The sequence below is a fragment of the Natator depressus genome, chromosome 6, assembly GCF_965152275.1.
Source record: "Natator depressus isolate rNatDep1 chromosome 6, rNatDep2.hap1, whole genome shotgun sequence".
Lineage (NCBI taxonomy): Eukaryota > Metazoa > Chordata > Testudines > Cheloniidae > Natator > Natator depressus.
The window spans coordinates 23,173,392-23,196,280 of record NC_134239.1 but is presented as its reverse complement, the minus strand read 5'-3'; the positions used below and the strand labels follow the sequence as shown (position 1 = coordinate 23,196,280).

Here is a 22,889-nt window from a genome sequence, read left to right as displayed (position 1 = left end):
AGTCAGCATCAGCTGGGCAGGGAAGGTGTTAAGGGAAAGCACCAAACAATGTTCTATGTTAAGCAAGAAACAAACAAGGTATACAAAAGGCAGTTTGTGCTGGAGAACATTTGTCTATCATGCTCTTCATGGTGAGAGATCAGGGTATACCAGACTGGCTTTGGCTTTCTTAAGAATAGCTTGTCTGTTACTGCTATACAAAGTCTGTTGAACTCTTTGTAAACTGAAGGTTAAAAAAATAATTACACAGAAGTTAAAAGCAAATCTTTTCCCCCCTATAAATTTTATGCCTTACTGAAAGTAAAGTAGCAGCTTAGGAGTAATATTAACCAGTTATTGTTCTGTTATTTACAGCCCAGTTGATCAAGAAATTGCCTGTGATCCAATCACTAGACAGCAATGGTTTAGAAATAATTTTTACAAAAAAGAAAACATTAAATACCCAAACCCACACACAACTGTTTCTTCCCCAAGCTTTTAAGTCTCAAAATAAAGAGGAAGAAATCCACAAATGTCATGCAGTAAGAATAATTACAGTGACCAGAGGAGATTTTAATACTTCAAACATAGATGGCGCGGGGGGGGGGGGGGGGTGAAAGGAAGAACTGACAAAAGCAATTAGTAATTTTGGGTGCCTAATTTAAGACAACTTAAAGAGGGATCTGGATTTCAGAAAATAATGACAGACTGCCTTCTGAAAATCAAGCCTTTTTAAGGCATCTTGAGTTGGGCACCCAAAAATCGTGCATTGCTTTTGAAAATCTTGGCCTATATTTTTATGTAGAAAGGGACAGATATAATAAAACAACGTATCTTCCTTACATGTCATTGAATAATATCCCACTCTTTTGAGACCAACATAAAGAAACAGGTAGAGCATTTGAGACTGGTTTACAAAATTTTAGTTTTTAATGTTCAATAAAAATTTCAACTCACAACAACATAATGCAAATGCCAAAACCCAGAAAGTTTTTCTACTGTTTTTTTTCATTGTTTAAGATGCATGGCAAAGCTGTGGGCTCCAGCTACAAAGGAGGGGTTGAGGGAAAAGATTTGACAGCTACCCTAGTTCCCACAACTTCCTAACAGTGCTCAGAGGACACAGCACAGCCATCTCTCACAGGAACTGAAAACAAAAGTGGAGAGGAAAAAAACCAAACAGCACAGATTCCAAAACAGGAGCTTTATTCCACGCTTAGTCCCCAAATTAATTGTTTTATAATCTCTATGATTTTTGTCCGTATACAAATGTAAACACACACAGGTACCCATACACTTGCACTCATTTCCCCATGGGAAAGGTAGACTCAAGGTCCAGTGCCCGCAACTAGCTGTCAACAATGCCCATCAAAAATACACATATATTGAAGTGACAAACATGAGAGAGCGCGAGAGAGAGCACACTATAGTGGGGCAGATTTTCAAACCGACTCTGGGAGCCAGCTTCTGTACTGTAGGCATGATCTGTGCCCACAAAGATTCCATTATTGAGCCCAATTCTGCAAGGTGCTGAGTACCCTCTACTCTCACTGACTTCTTAGAGGCCTTGACTATTTGGAATTAGCCATGGTTCAGCAGTCAGTGTCCAGGAACTGGTGTAGCTTGCACCTATGCAGACCTACAGTGTAGACAAGGAAAGCCGCAATTTGCACTAGTTGAACTTCAGTTTCAAAAAAGAGCGAGGGCACCCAGTGCAAATTGTGCCTTTTCTAGCCTCTGCTTGTGGCTTGCACTGAAGCAGGTACACTGATTGCTGGCCACTGACTGTTGAATCCCAAGCACAGAAAAAACACACAGCGCATCTCAGGAGTTGCTTAAGTTTTTGCAAGATCAGGCTCATTAGTAATTAGTAGTGTTATCTAACTTGTAAGCACAAACCACTAGAGGTTTAACCATTGATAACTGGTCTCATAACATTATGGGCACCAATTGTTGTGTGCGCCAAAATGTTGTCCATTAATGAAAATCTGGGGTGGTGTGTGTGTGGAGTTGTCACATATGAATATACTTGTTTGGCAGAAAACATCTATAAAATTCCATGAAAAACAAAAGCTGAAAATCCTAGCATTAAAGTCAAATCTGAGAAATCAACCTCAGGAGATCCCAGAAGCTTAGGTTCAACACTCTAACACTGCTCCTGATGGGTTTGCCTTCAGTTCTGGTCTGTTTGTATCTGTGACAGAGTATTAAAAAACCCCAGCAGGCATGAAGGGGTTAAAGAGCAGCTTTGGACTCAGGCAGCTCTGCCCCACCACAACTGTGAGGCATGCCAATCTTGGTGGAAGGGCCTTCAAGAAGCTGCTCAGTTCAAAAGGCCCAAGACAGACCTCTCACACTCAGCTCCCAGAGATGAGAACTGTAACAAGCCAAGCTACCTTAAGCTAACTGTGAATATAGAATGGTAGGACCGATGACTGGAGGAGCTGGGTAGGACAGAGAAACTGGAGCTGCTCCTTATTTCTATTAATTTAGCTTCTTTTCCTTTATTACCTTGTGGACTGTGACTAAGGGCTGGGCCCCAGGACAGAGTCCTGCTGAAAACATGGGCCTCCTGAGGAGAAGGTGGACACACTGTAGTTAAGTCACCCAGGGGAGGAGCAAGATCTCTAGCCACACAGACCTTAACCACCCACCACAAGGGTCCCTGGGCTGAAACCCAGGGTAGAGGGAGGGACGGATTCCCTTACAGCCACACCGGTAGGACTAGCCAGAAGACTCCAGATACAAGGGGCCAGAAAGACTATTGGACCTGGGACCATTGGGTGAAAACCCTGGTGTGATGCTGGCAAGACAGATGCTAGCTCTTGCCCACGCTGCAGGCATTAGCTAAGAACTGACAGCCTCGTAGCTGGAGACCAGATCAGGTCACCTCCATGTTAGTTTTGCTCAAAACAGGTATTAGTCTTATAAGAATGTATTTCATATTTAGACTCTACGAAATGCTTGCAAGTTGCTACATGCATTAATCTCACTTGTAACATCTGTATTCCGTGCTAGAAGGAAATAGGAAAGTTCAGTTTTATAACTTTGAAACTGTTTGCTCTGAACTCATGAACTCAGGCATGGGAATCATCCCATCCCACCCCTCCATCCAGAAGGACTATCAAAATCGGATGGGCCATCAAGGAGAATCAAAATACAAAGGATTGGTTAATGGCCCTATCCCACCTGGGAAATGTTACGTGTAAGGACGATCACATTGTGGGCTGCATGAAGGAAATAAAACAAAGCCATGGGAAAATTTTCCATCTGAAGGGCCCCAGACTCTAAACTGAAGCTGGAGATCCACAGCAGCTGACTCCTGGGTCTGCACTGAAAGACACTTTGAATTGACAGATCACTACAACTCTGTCACTCTTGGGATTTAGATGGTCACTCATTTGCATGTATATGTTGCTTGATTTAACCTACAAATAACTCTTATTTTTTCCTTTAAGTTAGTTTATTACAGGATTGGCCAGAGGTGTAGTCTTTAGTGTGAGATCTAAGATACAAATTTATCTGGGGTAAGTGACTAGTCTCTTGGGACTGGAAGCAACCTGAATATTTTGTGGGTTTTGGTGTAAATGATCATTTATCACTAAATTCAGCTTGCCTAACTGGCAAGATAGACCGGAGGGCCTCAGGGGACTGTCTGTGACTCCATAGTAAGACTTTTATAGTGATCCAGGAGCTCACATTTGTTACTGGCTTTGCAAAATCTAATTATAGAACATACCACTAGTTTGGGGTGTCTGCCCTGTTTTTGACAGTCTGCCATGAGGAAGGCACTCATGGTTGTGAGCCACTCCAGACACTATGATGCCTGCAGACCAAAGATGGACTTGGCTGGTGGGCCAAGCGAAAGGGGAATGACCAGCAGACCTGGCCAGCTGGACTGTAGAGCAGTGGTTCTCAAACAGGGCTACATCAACTCATCTAGATATTTGCCTAGTTTTATAACAGGCTAATAAAAAGCACCAGCGAAGTCAGTACAAACTAAAATTTCATAGACAATGATTTGTTTATACTGTTCTATATACCGTACACTGAAATGTAATACAATATTTATATTCCAATTGATTTGTTTTATAAAGATATGGTAAAAATGAGAAAGTCAGCAGTTTTTCAGTAGTATTGTGCTGTGACACTTTTGTATTTTTATGTCTGATTTTATAAGTTTTTAAATGAGGTGAAACTTGGGGGTTCACAAGACAAATCAGACTCTTGAAAGGGGGTGCAGTAGTCTGGAAAGGTTGAGAGCCACTGCTGTAGACACCCTGCAACACCACACCTAACCACAAGAAGGGGCACCAATTGGTGAGTCCCTTTGCCACAGTATCATTACATATTATTTGTTGAAAAATGCATCATGCAACGAAAACTGGCATTTCTTGTACAAACTCTAATTTTTCTCTAAGCCCCATGTTCTTACCCAATCTGTTCCTGTCTCTCTCCTCTTTATCCCTTCCTTCTCAAACTACTCCCTTCCCTCCACCCCCATTCTCACTGCAAGTCTCCTGCATACAGGAGTCATTCCTCTCTCTGCTCTGATTTGCTAATGTCATATTCAGTAAGGAAGATCTGTTGGACTATCTGTTGGACACAGTGTCACCTGTGTGGGAAGAGGAAGTAGTATATCTGGGTTCCATACAGCGGCTCCAGCTCCCAAACAGCTAATGCTGGTGCCTCCAGGTCAGCTCCAGGGCTGCATGAGGGCAGCTCACCAGAACAGGAGGAGGACAAGGTGGGTGAATAGTGCCCGCAAATAATTTGGCATTACGGATGGCTGCCCATGATATCAAATGCCAGCTCTGTTCAAAATTTCTGGGTGTGGTGAGGCCTCCTAATTTACTCACTCATTATGCCCATGCCATATCCATTGCAATGTCACCTGCAGAACTGAGGGATGGCAGCTGGACCCAAAATTCATTTGCTCCTTCTGGTTCCCCCATCGGCAGCCAGCGGAACTCAGCAGTATGTCACGCTGCCTGCTTCTTAATGACTCCTTGTTCCTGTCAGGGTCCTCTGAGAGGCCCACATCTCAAGGATCCTTCCTTAATCCTCCCACAGAGAATCCCCAAGTCAAAGTCGCAGAGTACTTCATCCCAGGCAGCACCTTGGTTGCTAGTATGAAATGGAAATTCATATCCGTCTGTATTCCTGGGGTTAAAATGGCAGCAACCTCCACCAAAAATATGTGTATATAGAAACCACAAGTTATTGAGAGAAATAAATCTCCTGTATTCCTATGTTATCGTAAAAATTCCCAGTCAGATCCCTTAGTAGATAAACGGGTAGGAACAGGAGGATTGTACACTACATCTACCAGACTGATGTAGATGTTCAGTGTTTTAACTTTACTAAATGGAACTGCAATGCACACAGCACCACTCAACCAGATAAATCACCCTTACTTCCCCAGCCTTTTTAATTACATTTTGAGCAGTGTATAAAAATAAAGCCACACGGCTTGTGTGAAAGAGCACTGGCATGTCTGCCTTCTTACAAGGTTTACTTTTAAGACCATTCCCCTGGATAAGATATTTTTCAACACCCCCTTCCCACCCCCAAGAGAGAAGAGAAGAGACAGAGACAGAGAAATGGTTTTGTGTTTGAGAATCAGTCACCAGTTAGACATATACCAATAAAATATGGCAGCTAGTTCTTGCATATTTGTGTGTATTTGCCCACTGCCCACTCATCTGTCAAACTCCAGCTGTCTGCAACACAATGGATTTAGGAGGGGTTTTTCAAAAGCACCTAAGCAACTTAGGTATCTAAATCATATTGATTTGGGCGCTTTAGAAAATCCGACTGTGAATGGTTAGTGAAATAAATACCCACTTAATTGTCCTGTCTGGATACACTCTGATCTCCTTTGGAAAAGGCATTTACAAGGCTTCGCTAACCAGTGTGAGCTGTAATCTGCACAAAGGACCCAGGATTCAGCAAAGTGCTTAAGCATGTGCCTAACTTTAAACATGCGTGTAGGTCCACTTTAAGCATGTGTTTAGTACCTTACTGAATAAGGGCCAGAGATGGAGGCCTTTCTATTCATGTCTTATATAGCTAGTGAATGCTATTCTGCATTTTTCCCTAAAAATAACACAAGGAGTTCCCAAAGAGATGACGGAGGATATTTCATGCTACCGTGACTGACTGCTAATGGAGATTCTTCTCTAGAACCAGTGGTAGAGCATCTCCTCTGACAGTAGGAAGGAGTTAAACACAAACGATATCAGCAACACACTGAGTTCTATATTCAGGTCACACAGATCATAAAGCCACAATGGTGTCAGTACAGCTCTTGGTGTAATTTTATTGAAGTGAATGGAGCTATGCTAATTTACATCTGCTGATCATCGGGCTCTCTGAATCTCTGGTAGCATTCATGCAAATTATTGGTATTAAAAATAATACAGCATTTACAAGGAATAAGTCACACATGGGCTAATCCCAAATGATGAAGAAAGGCCAAGTGCTAGTCTGTCCTCTTTGAGAGATTACAATCAACCTAAGGGCTGTTGAAATATATACAGTGGTGCTGGAACAATTTTTATTGTGGGGGTGCTGAAAGCCATTGAACAAAACTGTAAACCTTGTACATGATGGAAACCACTTCAACGATCCAATGCTGAACACCTTCCCCCCTTTACTCAGCTTTGTAAACACTGCTCTGTCTGGAACATGGAAGCTGAAAAGGGAAACATTAGTCTCCTCGGCCAGTAAGAGGCAATGAGAATTCACAGAACTCTTATCTGTCCCTCCAGTTCTGAAGCATGCAAGGGATAGTGAAAGTTTGGCAAGGAACTTACATCTGCTTTGTTTGTTCGGCAAGACAGGGAAGGGGTAAAGTCCACAATTAATGAAAGCTTGTGGCATTCAGTAATAACGTTTCTGCTAGTAAACCAAAGCACAAACTGTGATAATGACTGTGCTGTAGTGAACATATCTTCCAGCGGTGTGTACCCTAGATGAACCACCTTAGACATTTGTCATCAGGAATAAAAAAAAGTCCTGTACATTTCCTCAAATGGTATTCTTCCATTGCTTTCAAAAGGGTTGGTATATATTGATAAGTGGTGGAACTAGGGTGCTGGAATCTCCCCACTAATAAAATTAATTAATAGAATTATTGTGGTGCAGCACCCCCTGCCTTGAAGTGGTTTCCGTCATGTACAAGGTTTACAGTTTCGTTCAATGGCTTATTCTCAAGCCTCCCCAGGAAAGGGGGTATAAGGGCGTGGGGGGATTGCTGGGGGAAGAGGAACTCCAAGTGGTCCTTTTCCCTCGTTCTTTGTTAAATCACTTGGTGGTGGCAGCGGTACTTAAACCCAAGGTACAAGGGAGAATTTGTGCCTGGGGAGGTTTTAATCTAAGCTGGTAGAAATAAGCTTAGGGGGTCTTTCATGCGGGTCCCCACGTCTGTACCCTAGCTCATCCACTGCATCTTTTGCAGACAGCTATTCATTGGACAGTCATGCGTAGTGCACAGATTTCTTTTTAACAGTTATAAATTCCTGATGAATTTAAACAATCCACTTATGCTCTGGTAAGGGACTAGATTCCATGGTACTTGCAGTTCCTAGTATGTGGGAGATGCATACTTTCAGATGCCATGTTACCCCTTTAAATGCCTTACAAGGCAGCCACAATAATTCTCCCCCACAATAAAAATTGTTCCAGCACCACTGTATATATTTCAACAACCCTTAGGTTGATTGTAATCTCTCAAAGAGGACAGACTAGCATTTGGCCTTTCTTCATCATTTGGGATTAGCCCATGTGTGACTTATTCCTTGTAAATGCTGTATTATTTTTAATATCAATAATCTGCATGAATGCTACCAGAGATTCAGAGAGCCCAATGATCAGCAGATGTAAATTAGCATAGCTCCATTCACTTCAATAAAATTACACCAATTTCCACCTGCTGAGGAACTGGTTCATATATTTTTAAGGCTGACGGGACCATTATGATAATCTACTCTGACATCTTGTATAGCAATGTCCAAAGAACCTCACCTTGTAATTCCTGCATGTGCATGGATGAGTGAAAACTTTCTTCCCTATGGCTGTCACTTTTAAAGCCTCCCAGGGAAAGTTTTACATTAACCTTTTACAACACTCCGATCCCATACATCACATAAACCCAATGCATTGGAAAATTGTAAAGTCACAATCATTCTGGTTAACATTATATACTTGACAGCTCCATTTTCATTACATTTTTGGCAACACAGAAAGCTTTTTACTCCCCATTTAACAGCTATTTTTGTAGATGCCACCATTGCTATTAATATTACAGCATCAGTGGTTCTGGCTGCATTTTAATCAGAGCTGGTCTCTTGACACTCATCCAAAGAAGCAGGAGAATCACCTGTGTGCCACCAGTTTGTTAGCACATCATTTTATATATGGGAGGAATAAGGAGATAAATGGGACAACCATATGCACCCATAAATGGTTAGAGAGACAAGGTGAATGAAGTAATGTATTTTATTGGACCAACTTCAGTTGGTGAGAGAGACAAGCTTTTCAGCTACACAGAGCTCTTCTTCAGGTCTGGGAAAGGTACTCAGAGCGTCACAGTTAAATACAAGATCAAACAGATAGCTTAGCATAAGTAGTTAGCATATACTTCAACCACCTTGTCTTTCTAATATTCTGGGACCGACACAGCTACAACACCACTGCATACTTCCTATGGCTGGCATTTATTTCATAGTTTTCATCTCTAGAGAAGCAGGTATTACATTCCAGGGTGCAATTCAGACTGGTGAGAGGCTGTGTCACCCCTGCCCTGCAAACTTGGGTGCCTCACAATGCTTTGTTGCCATAGCTCCCACCTAGCCACTCACAAACAGTCTAATAGCAGACTGGTCACACCCTGAGTGTCTGTGTTTAGCTGCTGCATGCAGCCACACAGACACTCTGGCTTCCACCAGCCTTGGTTACCACTTGTGACCGGAACACACTCCCAGATCCAGATTTTCTGTCAACAAGTATTTTCTGCACTGTCCAGCCCTCTCCTGGACAGTCCAGATATATTAGGTTTGTTGTCCCTCTAAGGGGATCAATATACAACTGTTTGGTACCTTAAATGGAGTTGCCCACATAGTTCAGAGCACTGCTTTTGATTAAAGAATAAAGTAAGTTTATTTAACTACAAGAAGATAGATTTTAAGTGAGCACAAGTATAAGGCATTAAAGTCAGAAATGGTTACAAAAGAAATAAAGATAAAATGCTTCCTAGTACTAAAACTTAAACAAATTAGACTTGGTTCAAGGTGAAGTCCCTTACCACATGTTCCCAGTAACACTGCTGACCAAACTCTCAAGCCAAGATGTGCTCCCAAATCCAACAGCTGTTTCTTTTTGTCTTCTTTGGTGAAAGAGAGAGAGATGGATAGGAAGAGATAACTTGCAGTGTTTTGCCCTTCATGTTTATCATTCATTCGCCCTTTCAAATGTATTTTCCTGAGGGTTACCCCTAAGTAAAGTTCATTTCCACTGTGAGGACAGAGACAAGAAGTCCAGTGGTGAAAAAGGTTCCATGCTGTTGTTTGCTAAGATGCAGATCTGTTTGTTTCTGCCCGTTTCTTGCCAAAGAATGGTCATTTGATAGGTGATTGTCCATTAACTTTGATGATGCCTGGCTAGAGGCATCAGCTTGTCCTTTGTCTATTAGAAACTGGTTTACCCAGACTTGTCTGGTAAACACATTTCAGACCTAATTTTAGCTTATGTTTATAACTTTATATATAATGTTGCTACACACATTTCACCATGATATTATTGACCAATGAGATATTAGTTTTTAAATGGTACCTCACAAGGCATATTGTGTATGAATATTATAACAATAGTGTGTAGGATGTGAATACAGGGGTGCATTCGGTCACAGTGGATAAACTGAAAGGTGGAAAAGAGAGCAATCTTTGATTTTGGCAACATACCCTTTTGCATTAGTGACTAACCTTGACAGGGTCCATACTAAACAGAACCTTGAAATGATGTTGCAGTCTTGTGCTGTAGAACTTATTGACAGCTGTCACTCAGCTTCTATTAACCTACTGCAAACGCTCCAGTGAATTCATACCTGAACTGGAAACACAAACTGTTGTATTCGGAGGCCTGGGTTTGAGGAGAGGCTTTGAGCTTTTGCACATTAGGTTGATGGAAGAAGTTAATGCCAGAGCTGATGCTTCCAGTCTCCCCACATTAGTGTCTTAAATCATGGTAAGTGACCAACATCTCCTATGTGGCTTCAGATATGAGCAGTATGTGAGAAGGTATTAAGTAACCAAAGAAGAAAAGTACCCAAGGAAAGATGTTGGAAAGTTACCCAGAACAGCTGGAGACATTCTCTCTCTGTCTTAGCCAGAAATCATTCAGTTTTACATTTGAAGTAAGATAATCACATTTTTGTTCTAACTGGCCTCAGTTTGTTCCATAACTCCCTTTCTTATGCTCCTCCTATAGTTCCATATAGCAGTTTAATAGAACGCTAATAGCAATGTCATAATCATACAGCTAAGGGTAGCCTAGAATTCCTCCTTACCTGTAAGGGGTTAAGAAGCTCAGATAACTGGGTTAGCACCTGACCAACAGGACAAATGGGGAAAGGAGATACTTTCAAATCTTGGGGGGGGGGGGGAGGGAAGGGTTTTTCTTTTACTCTTTGTTTGTATGGGGATTCTCTCTTGGAACTGAGAGGGGCCAGACAGAAATCCCCATCTTCTCTAACCCATCCCAATCCAAGTCTCCAATATTGCAACCAGTATAGGTAAGCCAGGCAAGGCAGATTAGTTTATCTTTTGTTTTTCTTGTGAATTTCCCCTGTGCTAAGAGGGAGGTTTATTCCTGTTTTCTGTAACTTTAAGGTTTGGCCTAGAGGGGAATCCTCTGTGTTTTGAATCTGAATACCCTGTAAAGTATTTTCCATCCTGATTTTACAGAGATGATTTTTACCTTTCTTTCTTTTTTTTTTTTTTAAATAAAATCCCTCTTTTAAGAACCTGACTGATCTTTCCATTGTTCCAAGACCCAGGGGTTTGGGTCTTTGATCATTTTGTAACCAATTGGTTAGGATATTATTCTCAAGCCTCCCCAGGAAAGGGGGTATAAGGGCGTGGGGGGATTGCTGGGGGAAGAGGAACTCCAAGTGGTCCTTTTCCCTTGTTCTTTGTTAAATCACTTGGTGGTGGCAGCAGTACTTAAACCCAAGGTACAAGGGAGAATTTGTGCCTGGGGAGGTTTTAATCTAAGCTGGTAGAAATAAGCTTAGGGGGTCTTTCATGCGGGTCCCCACGTCTGTACCCTAGCTCAACCACTGCATCTTTTGCAGACAGCTATTCATTGGACAGTCATGCCTAGTGCACAGATTTCTTTTTAACAGTTATAAATTCCTGATGAATTTAAACAATCCACTTATGCTCTGGTAAGGGACTAGATTCCATGGTACTTGCAGTTCCTAGTATGTGGGAGATGCATACTTTCAGATGCCATGTTACCCCTTTAAATGCCTTACAAGGCAGCCTTTACATCACACTGGTCTATCACAATATACACAGTGCATTAACTCAGACCAGTATTGATGAGAAAAGCAGTCCTAAAAACAAGACAGAAACTAGAGAGAATATGCCATCAATGAAGAGAGAAGACACTCACCTTCACTTCTGTTGCTTGTTTAGGTCTTATGATGTTTCCCAGGAAAACCTGGTGAGGAGGGGAAAGAGAGAAAAAAAAACATTATCCACAATCTGAAGTTAAAATACGAGAAAGCTGTGAGAGCGCAGAAATCATACATACATACGCTAGATAAGAAAAGCGTGCCCACGAAGTGACTGCAAACTCCACAGATGCAAAAGAAATATCACTTCAAGGTTATTTAACCCATATAGGGCCAGCTACTACCAACGAATACATGCGTTTAACCTTGTTTACAAAGTCAATGGGACTTGAGCAAATTGTGACAGTTTGGGGGCTATATCTGAGTGTGCTATATTTCAGCCTCCATTTTGAGAGCAACCATGATTATGTCCTTCACTGTATACCGTAACTGCCATGTTGACTTGCATCAGCACTCATATAACTTAGGAATAATATAGCAGTGGTGTCATGCTGCCCCACGAACAGAGAGGCTACCCAAAAATGACTGTGGCACCATGAGAAGATTGATAACTCTGAGCCTTTGTCATTCATCACCCTGAATCCATTCATTTTCATGTTCCTCTCATAACATTTTTCCTACCACACACATCCACACACCATAAAGAAAGAACTCACATTCACCTGTTTGCTATTGGAAAAATAACTCTATTGATTAAATATTAATTGGACATTAATCACTTTTCAGTTTGTTTTCACTATTCTGTTTTTATTCTTTTATTACTTTCAAATATGTGAGAGCAAAAGACATTTCCTTACCAGTTTTGACCTTTTATGCTTGGCAAAGAATCTTTTTTTTATATAGCAGATGTTTTCTGTTAACTTCTGTGTCTTTATACTTGTGCTGCCTAAACAGAGGACACTGTTTTATTCTTAATTTCTTGGCAACTATAGTGAGTTTTAAAAACCAACAGCAATAAAAATACATTTAAAAATTAAGATTTTTTTTTCCCCATCAGATTCTACCCTCTGGAGCAGAGGGAAGGCCAAAATTTGGACTTGAGCTACTTGACAGACTGAAAGTGTCACTTTAAAGAACACTAAGGAGTGTAATTTGTGTGTGGAGTTGGTGTACTGTCCTTTTATCTCTAGCAGCCTGGATTCAAATTACTGTCTTTGGTCACAAGGGAAAATTCACTTAGTGGACCCAGTAGACATTTCCACATATCACAAAATGCCATTACACAGCTTGGTACAATTGACAGCTTCTGCTTGGGACTGAAATAACAGGTGATGCAGCACGCTAGCACTGAGGAAGGATCGGCTTGTGTTTAAGGAATTAAATTGGAACACAGGAGATCTGGGTTCAATTCCTTGGCCTGGCACAGACTTCATGACTGATCTTGGACAAATCACTTTGATTCTCTGTCCTTATCTAGGACTTGGAAGATATTAACTAATACGTGTTAACATCCCAGTATAGACAAGGCAGTGTGCCTTTAATGTGTGTTAAGCTGGTTAAAGCTGTTAAAACAGTGCAGCTCAGTTCCCCATTCTAAAATAGAAATAACACGACTTCCCAACTGCACACAGGTGTTATGACGATTCATTCATTGATGTTTGCATGGTGCTCAGTTACTGCAGAGATAGAGTTCCTAAACAGATCGTGCACACACAGTCTAGAGCATCACTGTTATCGGTAGCCAATGATAACAGTTCTCTGTTTCCATGAGCATTAAAATTCACTCATAAAAATGAGAGAAATAAAGGACTGCATGAAATAACTCCCAGTACACAATTCGTCAAGCAACACAGGGCACTCCAAAGCACGTGCTAAAATCAGCCCTGCCACATCCAAAAAGATGCAATAAGTTTTCCAACTGAATACTGGTAAAGCCTTCTCTTCAGGTTTCAGGCATTTGTATAAGTGCAAATCTCTCTTGACAGCCATAAGTTCATCTTAAAGACTGATGGCAATCAAGGAAATATATTGTCATATTGTATAATATATATTATCATATTGCAGAGTTTCACACACACATACACAAGCAGATTCTGACATTTAAAGACATCACCCTAACTTGTCTGTGCCACACTGCGCAAGCTGTGAGGAGAAACATGGGAGTGTTGCAAACTTTTAGGTAACAGACTTTTAACTGAGAAACTAAATTGAACGTCAATCCACTGGAACATTTCACAGCCTCTCTTACACACAGAAGCTAATTTAAAAACGGAGACTATTCACCCAAAATGCCATTTATATGGCCAATCATTTCCCCTATGCCTGTATTATTTTTGATGTAATTTCTGTGTGAATAAAAGCTTTTCTTATTCAAGGAAGGAAAGATGGTTTGGTGTTAAGGCACAGGACTGGGACTCAGGCAATCTCAGTTCAATTCCTGGCTCCAGCACGGGCTTTGTGTGTCCGCCTGAGCAAGCTACTTGCCTCATCTTTCTTTGCCCCACTTCCTCACCTGTAAAATAAAAATAATAGCACTTCCTTTATCACACCTTTGTTTGTTAGAGAAGGGATTAGCTCTTACTAGATCCATGTATCAGAGTAGCAGCCGTGTTAGTCTGTATTCGCAAAAAGAAAGGGAGTACTAGTGGCAGCTTAGAGACTAACCAATTTATTTGAGCATAAGCTAAGTGAGCTGTAGCTCACAAAAGCTTCTGCTCAAATAAATTGGTTAGTCTCTAAGGTGCCACTAGTACTCCTAGATCCATGTACAGCACTTCACAGAATATGGCCCTGATCTTGACTGGGGCCTCTAGAAGCAATTGTAATTCAACTGTAATAACAGACACTGTGACAGGGTCGGGCCAGATGGCTACAGGAGAGTGATCCTATTGGGATCCGGGAAGTGGGCGGGCTTTTCCCCCAGCCTAAGAGGGGGATCCACAGGACCTGGACACCAAATAAATATGGGGGACAACTAATGAAATAACAGGTACAGGAGTGTGGTCAAAGGGTCAAACAAAGGGAACCAGACGGGGACACCAAGCAGAGAACCCCGGACAGCGCCCACTGTTCCTCAAAGGCGGCAAGGGAGTCAGTGGATACAGGACAGTGATAGAAGGCAGATATATTAGCCCCAAGTTAAGTAGGTCCCTTTTCCCTGGGTAAGGTAACAGGGAAGGTTTCAGAACAATCAGGAACTTTCTGGAAACAATTAAGGCAGACAGGCTGATTAGAACACCTGCAGCCAATCAAGAAGCTGCCAGAATCAATTAAGACAGGCAGGCTAATCGGGGCACCTGGGTTTAAAAAGGAGCTCAATTCAGTTTGTGGTGTGCGTGCGAGGAGCTGGGAGCAAGAAGTGCAAGAAGCTGAGAGCGAGAAGGTGTACTACTGGAAGACTGAGAAGTACAAGCATTATCAGACATCAGGAGGAAGGTCCTGTGGTGAGAATAAAGAAGGTGTTGGGAGGAGGCCATGGGGAAGTAGCCCAGGGAGTTGTAGCTGTCACACAGCTGTTACAGGAGCCACTGTAGACAGCTGAAATCCACAGGACCCTGGGCTGGAACCCGGAGTAGAGGGTGGGCCCAGGTCCCCACCCATCCCTCCATTCCCCCAACTCCCTACTTGATACTGGAGGAGTTGACCTGGACTGTGGGTACCACCAGAGGGGAAGGTTTCTGGCTTGTTCCCCAATCCACTAGTGGATCAGCAGAGACTGCGGGAATTGTTCTTCTTCCTTTTCCCCATGCTGGCCAGTGATGAGGCTAACTGAGTGAACGGCAGATTTGAGCCACAAAAGTGGCCAAACTGAGGGCTGCCGTGAACCTCTGAGGCGAGCAAATCCGCCAATAAGCGCAGGACCCACCAAAGCAGAGGAGGAACTTTCTCACAACACCCTGAGTCTCTTCCCTGTGTATCTTTCAGTAAGACTCTCAGAATTGCATCTGTAATAGCATGGAGCTATTGTTATTCAAATTCACCATTTCGACCTAATTGCAAATTCAACATTAGACACTTTATTTAATAATCAAATAGGAGAAGATGTTTAGGAAAGGGCAAGTCCTTGTTTAAAAACACATACCTGTATTATAATATCCTCAAACCTGCCAGAAATAAATTACATTTCCACTGAAATATTCTTCCATTGCTGCAACAATTTTGACTCACTACACTCAAAGATTGCCAATGCCTATAGAGGTGCAGTAAGATCTTATCTTTGGATTTAGAATTCAAAGCCCAGTATACCCTCAAACATTTGAAAACAATCCTGAGCAAGGACAAAACGTTAGGTCCTATAACTATGATGCCAATCATCTATGATCTCTTTACAGGTTGCTGGTAGAGAAGAAAAAATGGGAGTAGGAAGGAAGCTACCTCTGATGTCACAATTCCGCCAGCCCATGAATTTGTAATAGACAGGACCCATTCTTCAGTCAGTATAAATACAGCAACAACATTCTGAGGACAAAGTGAAAGGTAAACAGATTAAGTCTGATACTTCTGAAAAATTCTAGTTTTACAGCTCATCCGTGAAGAAAGCACCTTCCACGATGTGGAAGCTGCAGTTGCATTGATGTACCCAAAAGATGCAGTTACAGGCGACTTTACATTACAAATCTGCATTTTAAAATTACCTGCATAGTTATTTATTAAACACTGCTAGTTAGTAGATGTATTCTGATGGTGTCTAGAGGCCCCAATCCAGGCCCCACTCTTGCTTGGTGCTGCATATACAAGTAATAAAAAAAAGAGTGGATGGGATTATTATAGCCACTGCTTACTTGCTTTGCCGATCCCCTACATTTTCTTATCAAGTATTGGGACCGTATTGTGTTAGGTGCTGTACACGCAAACCAGTATAATAAGAGACAGTTCCTGCCCCCACAGAGTTTATGGTCAACAGGTGGATACTGTTACCAGATTTGCCCATTACTTTGGGACAGACTCATTTATTAGGGTTACTCTTCGGGGGGTGGTGGGTGGGATGTTCTATAATTCTATCAATGTACTGTTTGTGTCACTTGTGTTCTCATACGGCACTCTACTTCTCCCTTCTGCAAGTTCTCTCCCAGTGGAGCTATCCTGCAGGACCCGTGTTCCCTAGGGCTGGGTTCTTCCAGCCCCAGAATCAGATGAACACACGCACACATTAACAGAGCGTGTCTGAGAGAACTGGGTTAATCAGCACTCCCAAGCTCACAATGCAATTAGGCAGCTTCAGTATTTTGGATACCAATAAAGGATTTATTACTAGAATTGGTCTGATAACTACTGAGCTGGGTGTGTGCAGGCATGGGTTCATTAACATCTGAAGCAGAAATCCCCCATCATGCAATGCTTTCCTGCCTTGCTGGTCCCAGAGTTCAGTGCGATTCTTGCCTTGGAATCTCTGTTCTCCATTCTCTATGCTAATGGAGTTTCCTCCCTGCCCCATCTTTGATGCAGATGAGGCTAAGGCCTGGTCTACACTACGAGTTTATGTCGGATTTAACAGCATTAAATCGAATTAACTCTGCACCCGTCCACACAGTGAAGCCATTTTTTCGACAAAAACGGGCTCTAAAAACCGATTTCTGTACTCCTCCCCAATGAGGGGATTAGCGCTGAAATCGACATTGCTGTTTCGAATGAGGGTTAGTGTGGACGCAATTCGAAGGTATTGGCCTGCGGGAGCTATCCCACAGTGCACCATTGTGACTACTCTGGACAGCATTCTGAACTCGGATGCACTGGCCAGGTGTACAGGAAAAGCCCCGGGAACTTTTGAATCTCATTTCCTGTTTGGCCAGGAAATCATCAGGACAGGTGACCATGCAGAGCTCATCAGCACAGGTGACCATGCACTCCCAGAATCAAAAAAGAGCTCCATCATGGACCGAACATGAAGTACTGGATCTGATCGCTGTATGGGGAGAGGAATCAGTGCTATCAGAATTACGTTCCAAAAGACAAAATGCCAAAACATTTCAAAAAATCTCAAAGGCCATGAGGGACAGAGGCTACAGCAGGGACGCAACACAGTGCCGCGTGAAACTTAAGGAGCTCAGACAAGCGTACCAGAAAACCAAAGAATCAAACGGCTGCTCCGGGACAGAGCCCCGGACATGCTGCTTCTTGAGCTGCGTGCAATTTTAGGGGGGGGCCGCCACCACTACTCCACCCCTGTCTGTGGACTCCAATGATGGGGTACTCTCCGCCATGCCTCAGGATTTTGCAGACGGGGAAGATGAGGAGGAGGAGGACAAGCTTGAGGAGAGCACATAGCACACCATTCTCCCCGACAGCCAGGGTCTTTTTATCACTGACTGAAATACCCTCCCAACCCAACCAAGCCAGAGAAGGGACCTCTGGTGAGTGTACCTTTTAAAATATAATACATGTTATAAAAGCAAGCGTTTTTTAATGATTAAGTAGCCCTGAGGACTTAGGATGCACTCGTGGCCAGGACAGCTACTGGATAACTCTGTTAACGTGTCTGGGGATGGAGCGGAAATCCTCCAGGGACATCTCCATGAAGCTCTCCTGGAGGTACTCTAAAAGCCTTTGCAGAAGGTTTCTGGGGAGAGCAGCCTTATTCCATCCTCCATGATAGGACACTTTACCACGCCATGCTAGTAGCAAGTAATCTGGTATTACGGCATGACAAAGCCTGGCATTCAAGCAACATCCGTTCTTTATCTCTCTGTGTTATCCTCAGGAGATTGATATCGTTCATGGTAACCTGGTTGAAATAGGGGAATTTAATTAAGGGGACATTAAGAGGTGCCCGTTCCTACTGGGCTGTTTGCCTGTGGCTGAAAAGAAATCCTCCCCGCAGTTAGCCACGTGGTGGTGGGGGGGTCCATTGGCGCTGAGCTGTTCGCATTTGGCTAGCTGGGTTCTTCTCTGATACCAGCCAGGGGGTGAGGGGAGGGGAAAAGCCATCATCCCAGAGAATTGGATGGGGTTCTTTTTGTTCTCATTGTTCTTACACATACACCTGCTTCATCAACATAGACAATAACAGACCCCTCTTCCTGGATAACATCGAAGGAGCAGTGAGACTTATTCCCAGGTTGTGGGAAGAAGTATTCATCATGTTCCTCCAATGCTTGGTCTTCACAGATATAGCCCAAACCTTCTTTTCTCCTAAACCATTTTACATGCCCAGTGGGACTACTAGGTGGATTACTTTGATTTCTTTGCCTGCCACAGTTATCAGGAATAACTGCAAGTTTTGGTGATGTTGATCATATGAAGCATTAACTAGTTTCTACCAGGGCTGGAGGACTAATTCTTCCTCCGTTATATGAGGCCGAATCAAGTTGATTGCCTCCATGGGAATTTGTCCTGCTATGTTTCAGAGTAGCAGCCGTGTTAGTCTGTATTCGCAAAAAGAAAAGGAGTACTTGTGGCACCTTAGAGACTAACCAATTTATTTGAGCATAAGCTTTCGTGAGCTACAGCTCACTTCATCGGATGCATACTGAGCTGTAGCTCACGAAAGCTTATGCTCAAATAAATTGGTTAGTCTCTAAGGTGCCACAAGTCCTCCTTTTCTTTTTGTCCTGCTATGGCTTGCCAAATCATTCCCATGATTACGTTCTGGGTGAGAGCCTGAGTTTGCTCACATGCTGAGGTCAAATGAGAAATTATTCTGGAGGGACTGAACACCAGACATCATTAACTCTTCATCTTTTTCTATGAGTCTTTCCCACCAAGGAAATACCTTACTTATTAACTGCTGTTCCTCACTTAACTGTTTCAAAAATGCTGTTAATGGCATTCCCATCTTTCCTATATTTTTGGTGGCATATGATAGTTTATTAGCTAGAACTTCTATGTTTGCGGCATCAACTAAAGAGATTCCTGTTCCTACAGATGCAATCCAATCACTTAATTCCCTTTTTACTCTATTGACATGGTTGGCCCCTTGCCACATTCTTACCCATTCATCCCAACTCTTATGACTAGTTCCAATCAAGGGAGTGCATATAGGTGCAATGTGAGAAATATACATGCCTTCTAAGTGGATTTGAACCTCCTTCAGAGAAGTCTGAGGTTGGAGAACCAAATGTTCTTGTGGAGCCAATTACAACACATGGGGTCCTGAAATTGGGGCTCTTAAACGTCAGAGGGGAGTGAGGTATGTGATCAGAGGGTCAAAATTGAAAACTGTTTTTTCCTGTTGGCCCAATTCCATTCTGTACAATCCAGGCTCATGGAATCCCTCCAAAATGGCAACATGCCTACAGAATTTAAATCAAATTGTTGGCATGAGCTTGTCACAATGTGTGCCCTTTAGTGGAACTACCCAGTCTGGGGAACCTTGCTGAATCAGGTTGTGTCCAGCTAAAGTCCAGTTCAGTGGTTCCCAGTTTACAAGGAACTGTGTGATATTCTTGCCTGCTGGCATGATCAGAGACAGCTACAGTTCATCTGCGGGTAACAGAGGCATCTGGGTTCCTATGACAATGATGACACTTAGGGGCATGGTTGCTCCCCAAACAGCGGAGGAAAGCAGGACTATCCTGCACCTTCCGCCACCCAGGAGGCTGTCACTGGTTCCGTTTGATGGTGTACATCCCTTTCGAGACCACAACGGCTTACAGAAGAACGGGACGGAGTCTAGTGTGGTCTTAGTTTCATAACATGACTTGAATGACTCCCCGATGGCACTCTGCGTGCAATTGGCAACGCTTTCCCAGGGGCAACCCGAGGAGTTGCCAACAGCATAGGACTAGTAGCGACACTGCAGGGCCAGGGGGTTGCTCCCATTCCCCTAGAATGCATTCATGTGGCACAGCAATTTTACTTCCTGGGCTCCAGCTGGCAAGCACTTCCAGAGGTTCAGAGGGATCACAGATTCAGCATAGAGCCTGGATAGCATCAGACTCCAGACACTTATGAAAAGCAGGGTGCTGGTGCAACAGTGGGATGTCATGGCTTGTGTTCGGGACCTGTGAGGGGGCAGAGAAGAGAGAACAAACTCACTCACACACCGTATATACTGGGAGAATCTGGGACCAATATTGCAGGGTGAACATGAAGCAGTGACCTACGTGAGGGTGGCCATAATAAGTCGAGGATTTCTCTGGCCTTTTCCTGCCTCAACATCTGGGTAGGCACTGACAATCCCACCGGATGCATATTTTCCAACGGCCCGAAGCCGTTCTTTCTTGCGAGCCAAGAAGGGTGGCTGGCAGGATGGAGAAGACAGTTATACTATTCCTTGTGGGTCAGGTGGTTTACCCTTCCACTCTTCGAACTCTGTGGAATGAAACCATTTCCGCCAAGGTTTCCCATTTTTCCCATTCAGGATTTCTACCTGATAAACACTGGGGCTGGCCCGATTCACAATAAAGTAGGTGTGTGTGTCAAAGAGTGCTCCTTTGCTGAAAACCTTCTGTATGTTACTGGTTGGCCTAATTCCCATATCCAAGGAGGTTTTCCCCAGCCTCGTTTTTTGTCCATGTTTTGCTGTACTATGCCGAGCTGTGCTGCCACTTACTTGTGTAGAGCAGCTATCGTCTCTACTAAGGTTTGTTCCCATTCATCTGTTACCCCCTTCCTTTCCCAGGCACTAGGCAGTTCCACTCCCAACCACCAACTTTCAGGCATGCGCATTTGCCTTCCGGTCATAACTTCAAAGGGAGTGTACCCATGTATCGCCTTAGAGCCTCTTAGAGCCATTAAGATGGTTGGTAGTTTTTCATTCCAATCCCTCCCTGAGCAATTTACTTGTTTTTTCAAAGCTCCCTATAGTGTGCGATCGGTTCGTTCAACTTGTCCAGAGGACTCAGGGTGCCCAGCTACGTGGAAACGTTGCTTAAGGCCTAAAGACTTACATAGTTCTTGCATAACACCTCCCACAAAATGGGATCCCAAATCTGAATCAATTACTCTGGGAATTCCCATTCTTGAGAAAACTTCGTTAAAGAACTGCCTAGCAGTGACCGAGGCAATGTTGGTTTTAGTGGGGATGGCTTCCACCCATTTGGAGAAGGGATCTATTATTACCAGGCAGTATTTATTCCCTCTATTGGTGGTGGGTAAACGTCCTATGTAATGTGTCTGAAGCCAGGACCAGGGATCCTCTATTCTTTGGTGCGCCAATGCATTTTTTTTTAACCTGGCGATCAGTATTAACCATGGCACACTGCAGATAATTATCACACCACTGATCTATATCCGCTTTCATGCCTGGCCACCACCCTGTATCGTTAACCCTATTTAAAGTATCCTGTTTTCCTCTATGCCCTTGCTCATGCACAAACTGAATCAGGTCCCCCCATACCTGGTTGGGTACTATCCAGTACCTTTGTTATCTGCACAAAATTCTGTGTTACTCACCCACTCTAGGGGCACCCACCTTTAGCCAGTTCCTAGGGCTCAAGGCGTAACCCTCTTAATTTAGGCACCCCCGCCCTTTCCCAGTTCGTAGGACTCCAGGCAAAAGGCACCTAACTTTACTCCTCCGTGGACTCCGGGATCTACTCCTCTGTGGACTCAGAGCAAACACCCTTTCCCCGTGGACTCAGGGCTTGATCTTTTGCAGGTTTACGGGGTCTCCCACCAGCAAAAGAGCCTCACACAGCAATACCCCACTCAATCTTCAGCTATCAACAATCACCAGAACAGAATGTACATGCCATACACACAATGCTCCCCACTCCCAACAAGACAGATGAACCCTTCCTGATGGCCAGCCAGGCTCAGGTTCATCTGGGGGACTCCAGCCTCTGCTTGGTGCCACCAGTAGAGTGCCAAGGTCTGGCAGCGCCGATCCTGGGGCTGTTTCCTGGAGTTGGTTCCCTTAGAGCACCGCCTTTCCCAGAGGCATTTCCCTTTCTTCATTATCCATCTCTCTAACCAGTTGGTTTTCTCCTGTCTCAAGCCACCAGCCAAGGCGGGTTTTACAGTTGTTGTTTTTTTCAGCATCTCTACTTCCCTTATCTCACTAACGATCCCTACCAAAAGCCCTTTCACGCAGTCACAGTATTGAGCTAAAATCTTTACTTTTAAAGGCACAATTCTTAATTCCTTATTGCATGGTCCTACAGTTATTCTAAGCACAATTCTTAACTTAAAAGTTACAGGACATTACCAAATATTCCATGAGAGAGAGACCTTGCTAAAGGAGCTTAGTCTGAAAAAGGAAGAGACCGTTTGTTCAGGTCTGTGCCTCAGTTTCCCCAATCCACAGCAAATACTCAACAAGTACCACATGATTAGGGTCAGGTGCTGCCTGCGTTCCTCTACCAATTACCAGATTTGCCTGTTACTTTGGGGTACAGTGATTCATGAGGTTTACTCTTCGGGGGGGGCGGTATCTGTAATTCTATCAATGTAC

The 22,889-nt window shown here is 43.3% G+C and overlaps 1 protein-coding gene across 7 annotated transcripts in view; it reads right to left on the bottom strand.

Annotated features, from left to right (window-relative positions):
* TSPAN4 (tetraspanin 4) overlaps positions 1–22,889 on the bottom strand; it is a 652,187-nt gene that overhangs the window by 340,247 nt on the left and 289,051 nt on the right. For 6 of the 7 annotated variants that reach the window (XM_074954795.1, XM_074954794.1, XM_074954797.1 and 3 more), the window contains one exon: positions 11,656–11,703. In XM_074954795.1, the coding sequence (XP_074810896.1) occupies positions 11,656–11,703 (48 nt within the window). Of the gene's footprint in view, positions 1–11,655; positions 11,704–15,931; positions 16,016–22,889 lie in introns of all 7 variants that reach the window. The other variant, XM_074954800.1, reaches the window with a different exon arrangement.